Source organism: Silurus meridionalis, chromosome 17 (genome assembly GCF_014805685.1).
Source record: "Silurus meridionalis isolate SWU-2019-XX chromosome 17, ASM1480568v1, whole genome shotgun sequence".
In the NCBI taxonomy this organism is placed as follows: domain Eukaryota; kingdom Metazoa; phylum Chordata; class Actinopteri; order Siluriformes; family Siluridae; genus Silurus; species Silurus meridionalis.
In genome coordinates, this window is record NC_060900.1 from 18,035,046 (window position 1) to 18,049,476 (window position 14,431).

At 37.6% G+C, this 14,431-nt stretch overlaps 1 protein-coding gene across 2 annotated transcripts in view; it reads left to right on the forward strand.

Annotated features, from left to right (window-relative positions):
- faf1 (Fas (TNFRSF6) associated factor 1) overlaps positions 1-14,431 on the forward strand; it is a 68,237-nt gene that overhangs the window by 21,618 nt on the left and 32,188 nt on the right. For both annotated transcript variants that reach the window (XM_046871187.1, XM_046871188.1), the window contains exon 7: positions 10,953-11,058. In XM_046871187.1, the coding sequence (XP_046727143.1) occupies positions 10,953-11,058 (106 nt within the window). The remainder of the gene's footprint in view (positions 1-10,952; positions 11,059-14,431) is intronic.

A 14,431-nucleotide genomic window follows, 5' to 3' on the forward strand; every position in this document is an offset into this window, starting at 1 on the left:
TGTAGGTAGATACAGTATTCTTTAACCCTGCTATATGTTTTCAGACGGCTCTGCCAGTGGACTTTATCACCCAATATCTGGCAGCACTATATCTATTTTAATAAATCACCCAGATTTGGTACTATATGTCATATTATACAACAAACACAATCAGGGAGAAAAAAAAATCTTTAGTCCTTCACTATAACAGTCTTCTTATTAAAGGCAAAGGAATGTAAATCTATTGATGAAGTCGAGGTTGAACAGAAAGGGCTTTTGAAATTGATTGACAAATCTATAGAACGCAGTTTGCTACCTATAATATTATATAATATATATTTCATGATATTCTGCATTAATACGATGCATACAAAAACATATTACACAATATGCATGGTATATGATTGCTTTAGTCGTCTGTTGCTTTTGAGAGACATTGTGATTACAGGAAGTGCTGCATTGAAAGCAGTCCAAACTGCTATGTTGTTATACACTTTATGGACAAACATTTATGGACACCTTACAATAGGATTTGTTTATTCTTTTTGAATACAACATTCAGCATTCAGTCCCCATTTGCCGTTACTTTAATCTCCACTTCTAGGGAAGATTTAGATTTTGGAGTGTATCTATGGAGGTTTTTGCTTATTTAGCTATACGAGCATTAGTGAAGTCAGGTTCTGATATAGAGTGAGGAGCCCTGAAGTGCTGTCAAAGTTCAAATTCATCCCAAATGTGCTCAATAGTGTGGAGGTCAGAGCTCCATAGTACGCCACTCAATATATTTAACTCTGAGCCACGTAAACCATATCTTCATGGAGTTTGCTATGTACAGGGACATTGTCATAATGTTTGGATCTCATAGTTTCAAGATAAGGACTTCAATTTTAAGAGACATCCTATACAATTGTGTGCCTTCAGCTTCATTGTAAATGTTTGGTAAAGAGGTACAAAAGTTGCTTGAAAAGTCAGGTGTTCCAATACTTTTGTCCATACTATGTGTTTTAAGGTAGAAATTAATGACCATTAATTAGTTATTAATAGTAGCATTAAGTAGTACCTTTTAACTCCTTCCATTCACGGTAGATGCTTTTTCTATTGTTCAAAAGCAGGTAATTGTATGTAGTTGAAATTGTTAGAATGGCATTAGAATGTATCAAATTGGGTGCCTTTATAATCAAGTGATGTTGAATGGCACTTTATGTAACACTAGATGGCACTGCACGCGCAAGGAACTGGGAACTTGCATAAGCTGTAACTTCTCCACTAATCCTTGTTTTGTTTTCGATGCTAAAAGTGTAACACAGATAAGCTGAAGTCATGCTGGTTTTGTCAAAGAAGACAGACAGTTGTGTTGGAAAATTACACGAAAATCTGTATAGTAATTATCAGTCATGTAGTGAACGTTGTATTGACATACACTGCACAATCTCCGTCCGACAGAAAAACCCAGCAGTTATTCTGACTGACGTTTATTTCTAATTAAACTGTCTGGGAGAAAAACCTAGAAGTTTCCTTAAAAAACTGTTATGTAGACATTTGCAGGCGTGTTATTATTAGGGGAAAATAAGATATGTTAAATATACATTCTCTTACACAAAGCCCTATGTTACCGACGTTGAAATGTTTTTCTTTATAAAATAAGAACACAGTTTAATATCGGTTTGTTATAAGGCATAGATTACATGGAAAATCTCTGCGAAATTCGCAGTTTCTATAGAAACGACAATGTGCTTATAAACAGCTCAACATCTGAAATTCTGTAACTGTGGTAAATATACAGTATTATATTCTATATTTAATATTTTTATATTATCTAATATACAACTCAAATTATTGTTTAGAATCACAGGTGTTCATACGGTTCAATATTGCTTTGTATTTATGGATTTGAAATCGTATTATATTTATCTCAGTTATTATATTTTGGAAACTTGTTCACAGTCGTTAAACACAACATAGCGAGTAGTGTTTTGAACCCTCTGGCTGCTTAAAGGGGCACAAGCAGCCGTGTGAGAAGGACATCAGATTTTTTTGTTTTGTGTTTGCGAGTGTCTGTTGAATTATCCGTGTTGATTAGAGCTGCTGTTAGTCCCAGCGGGAGACAGCCGGCGATGTAGCGACATGCGACTGTGTGTAAACCAGCGTCTCTGTCAACTTGTGTGGACACTGTACTCCGACGTGTGAACAGACACGAGAGGAAAAGTTAATGCGCTTGAACATAACATATTGATAATCTTGCACTGTTCAAAACGTCAACGAGTCACATTTGCATATTCTCCCCCTCTTGTCAGGTGTTAAACATTTCATTAGATCCTGATGCTGTTGTAACTTCAACTCTTGTGGATCAGAATTTGAGTGTTGCTGTGCTAGAATTGTAGTCTCTGTTGCTTGACTGTTGTTAAATCAAGACGTTTAGACATTTAGATTTACATAATGGAATGTGTTTGAAGGTTTGGATTTTAGATAGAAATTAAGTAAAGGCTGACTTCAGCATACCTTGACTTTCTTTTTTTTTTTGCATAAAAATCAGTGTTATTCATTCTTTATTATTTTAGCATGAAAGGGCTGATTACGCATGCAAAAAGTTACAAAAGCACCAGAATTATTGTTATCGTAAGGACTAAGAAAGCCCACAATTGGTCAGATGGTTTTGGTTGAGCTTATGGACTGCTGCTTATATAACGGATAACTCGTGCAATTTGTGAAACTACTATATATAAACAAAAGTCAGACCAAAAAAATCATCAGAGTGATTATATTTTGAACTAAAATAACAAAAAAAAAGGCATTTTGTTATTAAACTATGAAGCTATAAATTAATTTTTAGTTGCGTTTTGTTTCTGGTTAGCTAAAGATAACTGTCAAAGAAAGCAATTTAAAATGATCCTGGATGCCACATAACACTGTGTAACATTGTTACATATTGTGGTCCAGGGAATTTCTGTTTTTCTAATTGCTTTTGCCTTAAAAGTGCAGAAAATTGCTAGTAATCTACTCAAATCTTGACCTGTTTTTTTGAAGTGTGCCTATTCTTGTTTAGAAAGTGTGAATATAGCTCTCTTTTTGTTCACATAAAGTCAGAAAAACCAATATACACTATATGCACAAAAGGGACTATATGTGACACTTGACTTTTCCAACTATGTGTTTTTTCCCCCCACACAATTGGAGGGACACAGTTGTATAAGAGGGATGCCAGTGGATGCAGTAGCATTAAATACAAGAATTGCAGAGTTAATTGGTTTAAAATCTCTCTATGCATTATGTACATAGGTTGGAGTGAAAGATCTCCTTCTATAGAGCTCTGACCATATCCCTGTTGAACGCCTTTGGGATGAATTGGGACACTGACTACACCTCAGGCCTCCTCACCTCACCTACATCAGTACATGACTTTACTAACACTTTTTTGTCAGAACTAGCACAAATCTCCACAACTACAATAAAAAAATCTATTAAAACATCTTTCTGGAAGGACTATAAAGACTGGAAGTCATTATAACATTGAATGCAGACAAAATATTGAATGGGATGTTATGCTCTAATTGCCAGGTGTCCACAAACATTTGTCTTTATAGTGTATGATCAAAATAAACATGTAGTTATATACAATTGTCGAAAGATTTGCACAAAAGATTCAAAAGTAGTGAAACGATTATTGTTATTATTTTTTGCTATATTGTTTTCTTACTTTTGTGAACACCGAGTCACAAATTCACCCGTGTCTTTAATAATATAGTTACACTTCAAAATATTGATGTCATTGTTTGAAAAGCAAATTTTAGCGGAATAATATATTTTCGATATTTATCTGGTCTAAGCAACTAGGAAATCAAATTTTTAACTCAAACATTTTGAAAATTATGTAATTTTGTTTGGAAAACTAAGTGGTTTTGCTTAAAACCCTGCAGTTAGGCAGAGCACTGTTTATCCTTTAGAGTGTTTTTTACTAATCTCACGTTAAATAGCCCACTTTCCAGTGACCACGACCTCTTCAGCCTCAGCACCTCATTATCTCCTAGAAACTATTTTTGTGGAGTCAGGGTGGGATCCCGGGTACATAGAGAACAGGGGTGTGTGTGTGTGTGTATGCGTGTGCCTGTGCTCATGGGACTTATATGTGTAAGTGGCCCTGTTGTTACCAGTAAGCGTGTTGCCTTGTGGTGTAATAAGGAGAGGATCTCCAACCGAGTGAGCAGGCAAGCTGTTAGCTGCCATTATAAATAACTGTCACACCCGGATAGAGAGAAGGTGAGATGGTCCTCTGGAGCTGTGAAAGAGCTTTGCTCCTGTGGCCACACCAGACCAGCATCTGCAGCTGTGAGCACTAACCAGTTATGACCGGAGCGTCTGTGATGAGTCATGGTTGTTAAGCAGTGGTGGGCCGTGCATTTGTTACCTAGGCCTTTAGTGGGGACTTACCCGGCTTAATCCACCTCTTAATACCACCATCACGTCGCAATTATAGAAACCATCAAAGCAATACAAAAACGCAATATAACAATGTGAGGCGTTACAGAGAGAGAGGCATTTCACATATGGAGAATAAAGACCATTTTACTAAAGCAAGAAACCCAGTTAACACAACTCCAAACCTCTACACTACAACCACAACTGTGCCACGTACATCATCTGGAGCAGTTCAGAATCAATTTTTGTCTAATAACATGACAATATCATATAAATGTAAATAAAATACACCCTACTCAACAGACATGCATAGTCATAATGTGCACCGCTCCTCAGAGGCTGTAAACCAGTGCTACCGCTCGTATTCACAGGTCTGAAAGTGGTAAGCAAACCCTTTCCGGGGCTGAGACAAGCTAACTAGCTTCGGGGTTGGCCGACCTCACGATTTCTAGCTTTTCTTGAAAATGTATTTTTAGGTATGTCCGAGACCAAATCAATTTCTCTTCCTCTGTAGGTGTAAAAAAAGTCTATCTCAGCTTCTCAGTATTCATGTGTGCAGAGAGCTACACACGTGTTTTGCCAGTCGAACTTGGCTGTAACAGTTTCCCTCTGACCAACCAATCAGAGGACGGAAAAATGCGGACGCTATTCTGGGCCAGATAGCTGCCCTGTGAGGCGAATATGAAATCTAATTGGTTAAAGAAACAGACTCATTGATAATATTCTCTATGGTAAAAGGGCCATCAGTAGAGGCTTTGAAGGCCCTGGGCAGATAAGATTGACATGGCAGCATGTAGATTTTAGCCTCTAACATCCACATACACTTACTGGAAGCAGTGCAGCCAAGAGAAATTCTACGAAATGAAGAGAATATACTTTTGGGAATAAATAAATACAATTTCATGAAACAAATATTAGAATTTATGTTGTAAATGTAGGTCAGTGCTTCTGATAGTGTTTAGGCCAACAGAGGAGGCTTTGCTGGCCCTGACAGCCTGCCACTGGTGTTAAGATGTGCTGGACTGTATTGCTCACATGGCTGCAACATTAATCATATACTTCTTGCTGTCATGACATCAGTTTCATAATAGCATTGCAGCAACCAAGTGTGTGCAGGAGTATGCATGTGTGATCTGCCAAACGCATGATTCTTCGCTGTTAGTCTGTAAAGTTAACAGGTGTAATAAACATGGCAAGGAGCAACAATGTTTTAGGAATTGAACATTTGTCTCTTGGTAGTAAATTGCTTTTTTGACAAGACAACCACTGCAGTTTTGGGTAAATGTGTTGATGCTTTTCCATTTGAAAAGCTCCTCTCTGCTTCAGCTACCGTTACTGGATGAGTAAGATTATTAGAGCAGTCCACAAATGTGGATACATTTCTGTGAGCTCCCTTTCATGTAAAAATATCACCCCAAATGCATTTATTGCACAATTAAATTGACATGTCATTGTGCACAATTTACTTACTTTATTTGCTTATTTTATTAAATACATTAGCCTGCACTATCGCCATAACAATATGAGTGATAGAGCTGCATGTACACCTCTATCATCTGCACGTTTCCCCCCTACTTCTGACCTCTTTTTTCTAAATTGGGCTCCTGAGTGTCTTTTTATATCATCTACTTAAGCACAGTAACTATTTACATTTATTTATTTATTTATTTATTTATTTTACTGTCTACCACTGGTCTCCACACCCTTTATCCATACCTACTAGTGGCTGAATGAGAATATAGCACACTCCAGAATCTAGTGAAACATCTTCCCAGAAGAGAGGAAGCTATTATAAGAGCAAATAGGGTCTAAGTGTTGAATTGGATATTCAAAAAAAACATGTAGCATTCTTATAGTCAGGTGTCAAAAAACTTCTGTTCATTGTAGTATATTTATAGTATACATATAGTGTGTGTGTGTGTGTGTGTGTATATATATATATATATATATATATATATATATATATATATATATATATATATATAATGTTAATCTATTCTTTTATTCAAAATCCTGGCATACATTTAAACTGCTATTATGGTGTAATTGCCATAAAATACTGATAATAATGCTCCTTTCAGTGTAGTTAGTTTTTCACAGTGTGTCATAAAGATTTTTTCTGAACACACATTAGTCCTTCCTCCCCTTCCTGGGTGTCTTGGCCATGGGCAGCAGATGGCGCAGCTGGAGCTTAAACCAAATCCTGCATGTTGACTGCCTTTCCTCGCTACCTGGCAGTGTTTCAGATAATACCTTGTACACAGGAATTCCCTAAAAAAGTCATGTCCTTTTAAAAATTGTTGATTAGTTCGAATATGTTTGCTAATATAAAATTTCTTGCACCTGCAGCGTTAAGTGTTTGGTGTCGGTTGCATCAACAATTGCATCCACAGTAACGTGATGCAAATTAGCCGTTACTCTTTCAGCTTGTTTAGAGTTCATCATCACAAACGGCGTCTCGCTGTTATAATTGGGTTGCAGGCTGTGAAAATGGGACATTACTTAACAAATAAAAGCCACTGTAGGCAATTACGGCAAAGCACATCTCGGTTCGCCGTCACCAAACATATTAATCAAACATATCCGCGCATCTCTGAGCCTGCTCATTTCTCTCCCTTGTTTGAATGCAAATAAAGTGCCGGCTGCGAGACTTTCAGGAGAGACTCTGTCCAAGGTAGTTACAGAAATCCAGTGGAGAGCCAAGCATAATGAACACACCCGACCGTGCTAACACGTGCCTCCCTTTTCTCATATCGGAAAAACGGCGCATTATGCAAAGCGTTAATCTCCAGCATAAATAATCGAGCCTGCTGAATAATTTACAGCAAATCATCTATTTCTGTTGCTTCCAGATGATGTGTGTGTCTAAGGTTATTTTCATTTGAACTCCAGCTTTTTCAAATACAATTCAGTCTTTGAACATTTGCTGTTTATCTACATTTTTAAACTCTGATCTCTGCTGAAATGCACAAATCTGGTGGCCTGGCACATAACAAATGGTCTAATAACATTTAGCATGTGGGCTCCTTGCAGTGTAACACTGTTTAGACGTTTTGTTGCAAATATATGCAATAAATAATTGTATATTTACCCGATTGTTTTCAGAGACTGGGTGCATTTTGTGTTTTAGTTAAAGAAATGAGAGGCAGGATTTACTCGAGTTTATTCCTGTGTGTTGAAGTGTAGATGCTGACCGTGGCTCGGCACATCTGCAAATAAAATGTGTTAAGACTGCTCCTCATTTACACCAAGGTTTGTTTTATGTCTATACCAGCCAGTGACATTTTATTCTCAGCGTGGTCTGGGAGCTTTGCCGGTGGCAGTAAGGGCTAAGAGTGTGTCGTGTGATGGTAGTGGGGGGTTTTAGGACCAGGTGCTGGTGGGAGCTCCGAGGGCTGAACTTTGTTAAGCCTGAACAGATTAACCTGCTGCTTGAGCTTTTGGGAGGAGACAACATATTGTCCTCTATAACTAATTATAGCATGGCAGTGGAAAATAGTTCTGACAGACTGATAGGTATCTGCTGTTTTCTTGTATTAGGACACCTGTAATATAGATTCATGACTCATGTATTAACTAGAAAATAGACTGCAATCCTGTCCTGCAATTGCCACCATCACCACCACCATTTTTTTTAAACATAAAGTCTCTGTGGTTCATACAGAATGTTGCTACAAAAACATGTAAAAAAAAAATCATGCACACAAAGGTTTTGATAACCAAAATAACCACTTTTACAAATGTGGTCAGAAGAAAAGGACCTCTGTCTTTAACATATCTTTATTTTGCCCAGTATGGAATAATAGACTTGTTTACATTTTTATTTACAGTAATCATAATTCACATGATGATTGTAAAAATAATTACAGATACTATGCTGCTATGCAATGCTTTTTTAATTAAAACTTATCCACATACATAATAGATGGACTGTAATTAGGATATCGACCATAGCTGCAAAGTTTATGTCCTAAATCTTGCTTGCTAACCCTAACCCAAGTCCTAAATCTTCGCATCAAACTTGTTGTTCCTGTGAAGGTCATGCTTTGAAAATTTTAAATCAGGTTTAGATAAACCCTGAAGAGTATTTTTGTAGAAATAGATGAATAAAGCAAAGTGTGAGTAAATAGTGGGGCTTAGTTTGAGCTGGGATAGCTTGCTTTCTTTCTGAAATAGTTTATATAAAAAATACAGTATAAAATAGGATGTGGGTCAGTAAAGCCTTGACTGTGGTATGCAGGTCAATAAATGTATTTGTTGTATTAGTAAAAATCATATATGTATTTATATATTTGTGTGTGTGTGTGTATATATATATATATATATATATATATATATATATATATATATATATATATATATATATATATATATATATATATAATTAGTGGTACCAAAATTAACTAGTTAATGCAAATTTAACAGCATGAATTTTATTCATGTGCAATGTAGTGCGTATTTGTTTGACCATTTTTTTTTATAAATAAAATAAATAAATAAATATATGAAGTGAAATTAAAACCTTTCAACACAACACATTTATTTACATCCTTTTTTCTTTAGTTTGATTAAAACTGTCCATGTGGAAACTTAGCAAAAGTTCTGTTTGGTGTCCTGTTGAATATTGTACAATGTCATTTAAAACAACACAATTACTTTAAACCTTTTACAAGAATGTTTTGTCTTCCTGTTCTATATTGAGTCTGGTTTCACTAATAACAAACACAAATGCTAAAAAAGCCATAGTGCTTGCATTAGTCGCTAATTACTTCCTGGTTAGCGGATAACTCTAGCTCTATAGTTTCTTTAGCATTTTTATGCATGTGCATAAAAATCATATTTTCGGTACAGAGTGAGTAGGCACAGTTACACTGGACTCACGCTAGTTTCGTTTGTTTAGTTTTTTTTTTTATTATTATATACTTCTGGCATTGTTGTGTATGGTTTCAAGGTCAACAATAATACATTTTCGGGGTTTTTTTAATTTTTATTTCCCCCATGCACTCAAAGTGCAAGGCAAAGACTAAACAATATTGCAGTCCGCCACCGTTCCTGAGGGAATTCAGATTTTAACTATGTTTTGCACATAAAAAGGATATACAGTACAGACCAAAAGTTTGGACACACCTGCTCATTTTCTTTATTTTCATGACTATGAAAATTGTAGAGTCACACTGAAGGCATCAAAACTATGAATTAACACATGTGGAATTATATACATAACAAAAAATTGTGAAACAACTGAAAATATGTCATATTGTAGGTTCTTCAAAGTAGGCATCTAGAGAATGCCAAGAGTGTGCAAAACAGTAATCTAAGCAAAAGGTGGCTACTTTGAAGAACCTACAATATGACATATTTTCAGTTGTTTCACACTTTTTTGTTATGTATATAATTCCACGTGTTAATTCATAGTTTTGATGACTCTACAATTTTCATAGTCATGAAAATAAAGAAAACTCTTTGAATGAGACGGTGTGTCCAAACTTTTGGTCTGTACTGTATATATACATATCCTATACATTTATATGTACATAGGTTTGCATACAAATAATTGAACTGCGTATAACAAAATAATTCAATATTTTTTATTTTTCCTAATTTCTACTAAATGCTGGTACTCTATCTCTATCTCTATCTCTATCTATCTCTATCTCTATCTATCTCTCTATCTCTCTCTCTCTCTCTCTCTCTCCCTTCCCCTCCCCCTTCCCATCTAGGTATTACTTTAGTTTTTCATCTTTGTCTGTAAAGGCTCTGGCCTTGTTTTTACTCCACAGCCTGTGCATCATCGCATATGCATTTCTTCCTCCGATTGTGCCAATTTCCAATCTTCCCTGCTAGCTACAACAAACATTACATTTACATATTGATTCCACAGTTTTAGTCAATGTAAATATGCTGTCATTACAGTAAATGTGAGCCTCTGTTAACATAAGCGTGTCCAAAGCTCCTCAGATTAAGACAGCGGTTGCATAATTAATGTGTGCCACACATTAATTCCCGACTCTCCTCTTGCTTGCGGCTTGCGTTTGAACCGTGATTAGCTGGCCACCACGTCTCTAAGATGTTGATTCATATTCATGCGCACAAGCAGGCCGTTTGCTCCAAATGCTACTTGACCTCCAACGCTCGTGATTAACCAAGAGCTTTCCTGTCACCTCTTTCGAAGCCAGCGAGCTGTCCCTCATGAATCTATGACTCACTTTCTGGCCCTCTGGCTCTTTTTGAGGTGTTTAGGCCTCTTAACACAGATCAATATAATTGAGCGGTCCTCCAGATGGCCCTGGTGATGGAGGTGTGTTGGCAGACATTTCCCCCTAGCTCTTTACCTCCCTGCTGAGCTGGGGCTGACAGGCCGCAGGTATCCGTGGTAGAGGTGGCGAGAGCTGCAAGGTACCTAGGGCGTGTCTGAGCACACAGGCTCTTGAGAGACAGAAGTAAGCTCTCCTCACGGCAGGGAGAAAAAGTATGCGAGCCCTGACTCGTCCCTCTGCTTGACTCAATCTCACTTTCACTGTTTTTTTTTTCCCCCCTTGTTGTTCCCCTCTGCTGTGCAGTGTCCAGCAGGAGTCGTTAAATCAGAACTACCTGCTGATCGTCAGCCACCGGGAAGCACAGAGGGAGTACAACCTCAATTTCCCTGGCAGCAGAACCATCCAGGAGGTGAGAGAACCACACACACAACACACTGATTTGTAGATCACACTGGATTTTGAGGAATAATGGTGGAATGAATATATAATATGTCTTTATTATAATATATTTGCACACAGACAAACGAGTATCAAATGACAGTAATGCACAACTTCTTTCACATTTTAAATTGGACTTCCCATGTAATAAAACGCTTACATTCACTACATGATTCTAGTTTGGTTTGGCATTTCTGAACAGTATGTCTGCCTGCCATGTGGATAAGACTGAGCAGATTCTCTCCTGGTCAGATTTTTCCCTCCAGTCTGTCCACATATCTACGATCTGCCTAAATAGTCCAAAGCTGTTTGATCACAGGACAAATTGGCCTATAGGAGAGACATTTGGGGGGGAATGTGTTTGTGGAGTAGGGCTGCAACCGAGATGCTTAATTTCTCTGTGAAATTAAACAGTGGATTTGGAAGCAGATGAAATATTCATCAATATGTCGGAGCACTCCAGTTCTGTGTTTGCCTTTCACTCATCACTGTGGCTGCTATTGCCAGAGCGGCTACTTAGAGAAGGAGGTGGATTCGCACCACAAAACCCCCCATTCCCAATGCCTAATCAACTCCCTTCCCTCTCACATTGGATCTGTATGGACAACAGTCTTTCATAGTCTTCATTTAACAGACTGCAGCTTGAAGTATTTCAAGTTGGTGTGTGAGGAACACAAAACCCAACTGCCTCCATTCCAAATACACAACCCCACCCTCGGCTCCCTCGCATTCTCCCCAGCCTGCCCCAGTAACCTGCATGCCGCGCTTAGCCGGTGCCTCCATTAATTATTCTCAGCAGGTAGCATGCTCTACGTCAAGTGTAACAAGCTCCCCACAGATCGACCGGCCTGTTTTAGCCCCCTCCTGTGCAAGGGGAGTCGCGTTGGGCCTACACACTGCGGCCAGAAAGAAACACACATTTGTGATGTTCATTTCTTTTCGTAAACTTCATTCGAGACAGATTTGGGGTTTGTATTTCTGTCGGATTGGCAAAAAATAATTAACTATAACATGCTGGATGACCAATGTGATTTTGAAAAACAACATTTCAAAGCAACTTTTTTAAATTAAATTCGATCATTTCTTTCATTAAAATTGATGTAGACCTCGTCACCTAAATCAGTCTATATTGTCTTGCTTAATATTATATTTTCATGAATTTAATAAACGACTTCTTATTCGTATGAAGTTAATTGCGCCAAACACCTCTGATGATACTATGAGTCAAGACAAATTCAACAATCATCTCTTGCCCTTACTTGCTGTGTTTGCGCGTTCTGTTATCAGATTAAAACAAAAACGCATAGCATCTCTTGATCGCCTTGATGGTGCTGGTCACCATTACAGTAATCAGACTACTTGACAGGTTTGTAATGGTGCTAATTGAAGAGATTAAAGTGTGAGCGGCGAGCGCTCCCCTTCCCCCAGCAGATGGTTTTGATGAGCACCCACTGTGAACCTTAAGTGTTGCTGCTGGGATTACAACAACTGGGGAGGGAAGCCTGCCGGGAAAGGAGGACCAGGCCTTGCTGGACAAAGCAGAATCAAATGGGCTGCTTCAACCTCATGCAGTAATCGTCAGTTCTGTAGTCTTCAGGCTTTCCTACTTGAAACCCCATGAAAGAAGGATAAGGATTGGGGAGTGTAGGGGTGGGAGAGATCTCATATATACAGAGCGTACTTGTTATAGTGATGCCTTTTGACATGTAACTACAACCATGAATGGTGTCGACATTAGGAAAGTGTATAAAGCCTTGTGATGATTTTTTTTTTTTTTTTTTATAAACCTGGTTGCCTGGATTTATGGAACATAATGTTCCGTTCTTGATTTTAATGAGTAAAGTTTTAGAAGTTTTATAAAAATAGAATAACACAAAGTCTGGGAAAAGAGGAGTAAGAAAGAAAGATTTAGCAGGATGTGATAATGTTAAACATTTTGTTGATATTTAAAAGTTACTATTGAGAGTAAGGGTTGTTTTTTTTTTTTTACAGTCACTGTCCATAAAGACCTGTGTGAAAAAGCAACAAAACAGCAACACAGAGCTCCCTGAATCCTAGCTTTGCCCTCATGCCTATTCAGTAGCACACAGCTACATATGGAGGTTCCCGTGAGCCATCTTTTCGCTCTCTGTTGGGCTTTTGTTTTTTGTTTTTTTTTTTTCTCCTGAAGACCAGCCTATGCTTTTCTACTTGTGCATATCAATAGCAGTAGAGAGAGTCTCAGAGTGTCCTGTTGTTTGTCTTTGCCAGAGGCTCTTGCTTTGCCTTGTGGCTCCCAGGGAACGCATCCTTTCCCTGCCTCCATTCGTCCCTGGGCCCCTCTGATTGGCATTCCCAAACCCTAAGTGCCGGCCCGAGCTAAGCCTCAGAGCAAATGTTTGCCAGAAAAGTGGTGGCGAGAATAGGGCCGGCCGATCGGGCTTCACAGTCCGTGACCAGACGAGCTGTCCCAGGGATTTCTCCGTCACTGCTGTTTTTTTTCCCTCCCGCAGCTGGAGAGACAAGCCGAGAGGAAGAAAAGAAAGATGGAGAGTAAAAGAGTGTGAATAAAAGGCATCTGGTGGTGAAGAGCTTGTGACTGTTTAACGGCAACCTTTTCTTCTCTTTGATTTCTCTCCAGCCAAGGATTACCAGTACTTGGCATTTAGAGAGACTGGATCATTTGTGTGTGTGTGTGTGTGTGTGTGTGTGTGTGTGTGTGTGTGTGTGTGTGTGTGTGTGTGTGTGCAAATAGGAAAATGTGCAATATTGTTGAATATATATATATATATATATATATATATATATATATATATATATATATATATATATATATATATATATATTTATTTATTTATATTTATATATTTATTTATATTTATATATATTTATATTTAGTATATAGATATTTATATATATATATATATATATATATATATATATATATATATATATATATATATATATATATATATATATCTTTATTTCTATTACACACACACACACACACACACACACACCTCATCCACTGAAAAGCAAAGAAACTAATAATCTTCATTTAAGATATATACATGATATAGTGTATTTTTGCTTCTGTCAGTTAGGGGGCAGTAAAAGACGAGGCTTTGGCAAATAAAATGTGTGCATTTTCATACACAACTCTTACACATTTATACACATTTGAAAAGGTGGTTTCCCAATTTCCTGTTTGAATACACAGTATACTTTTTTTTTAAATGATCTGCTATGTGGAAAAGAAATTTCTGGATTTTTACAAATGGCACTACACACACTATGCACAATGCAATCCCTGGTGTTGCATGCAGAGTGAGGAGGCAATTTCTTGATGGCAGCTCATATACCTT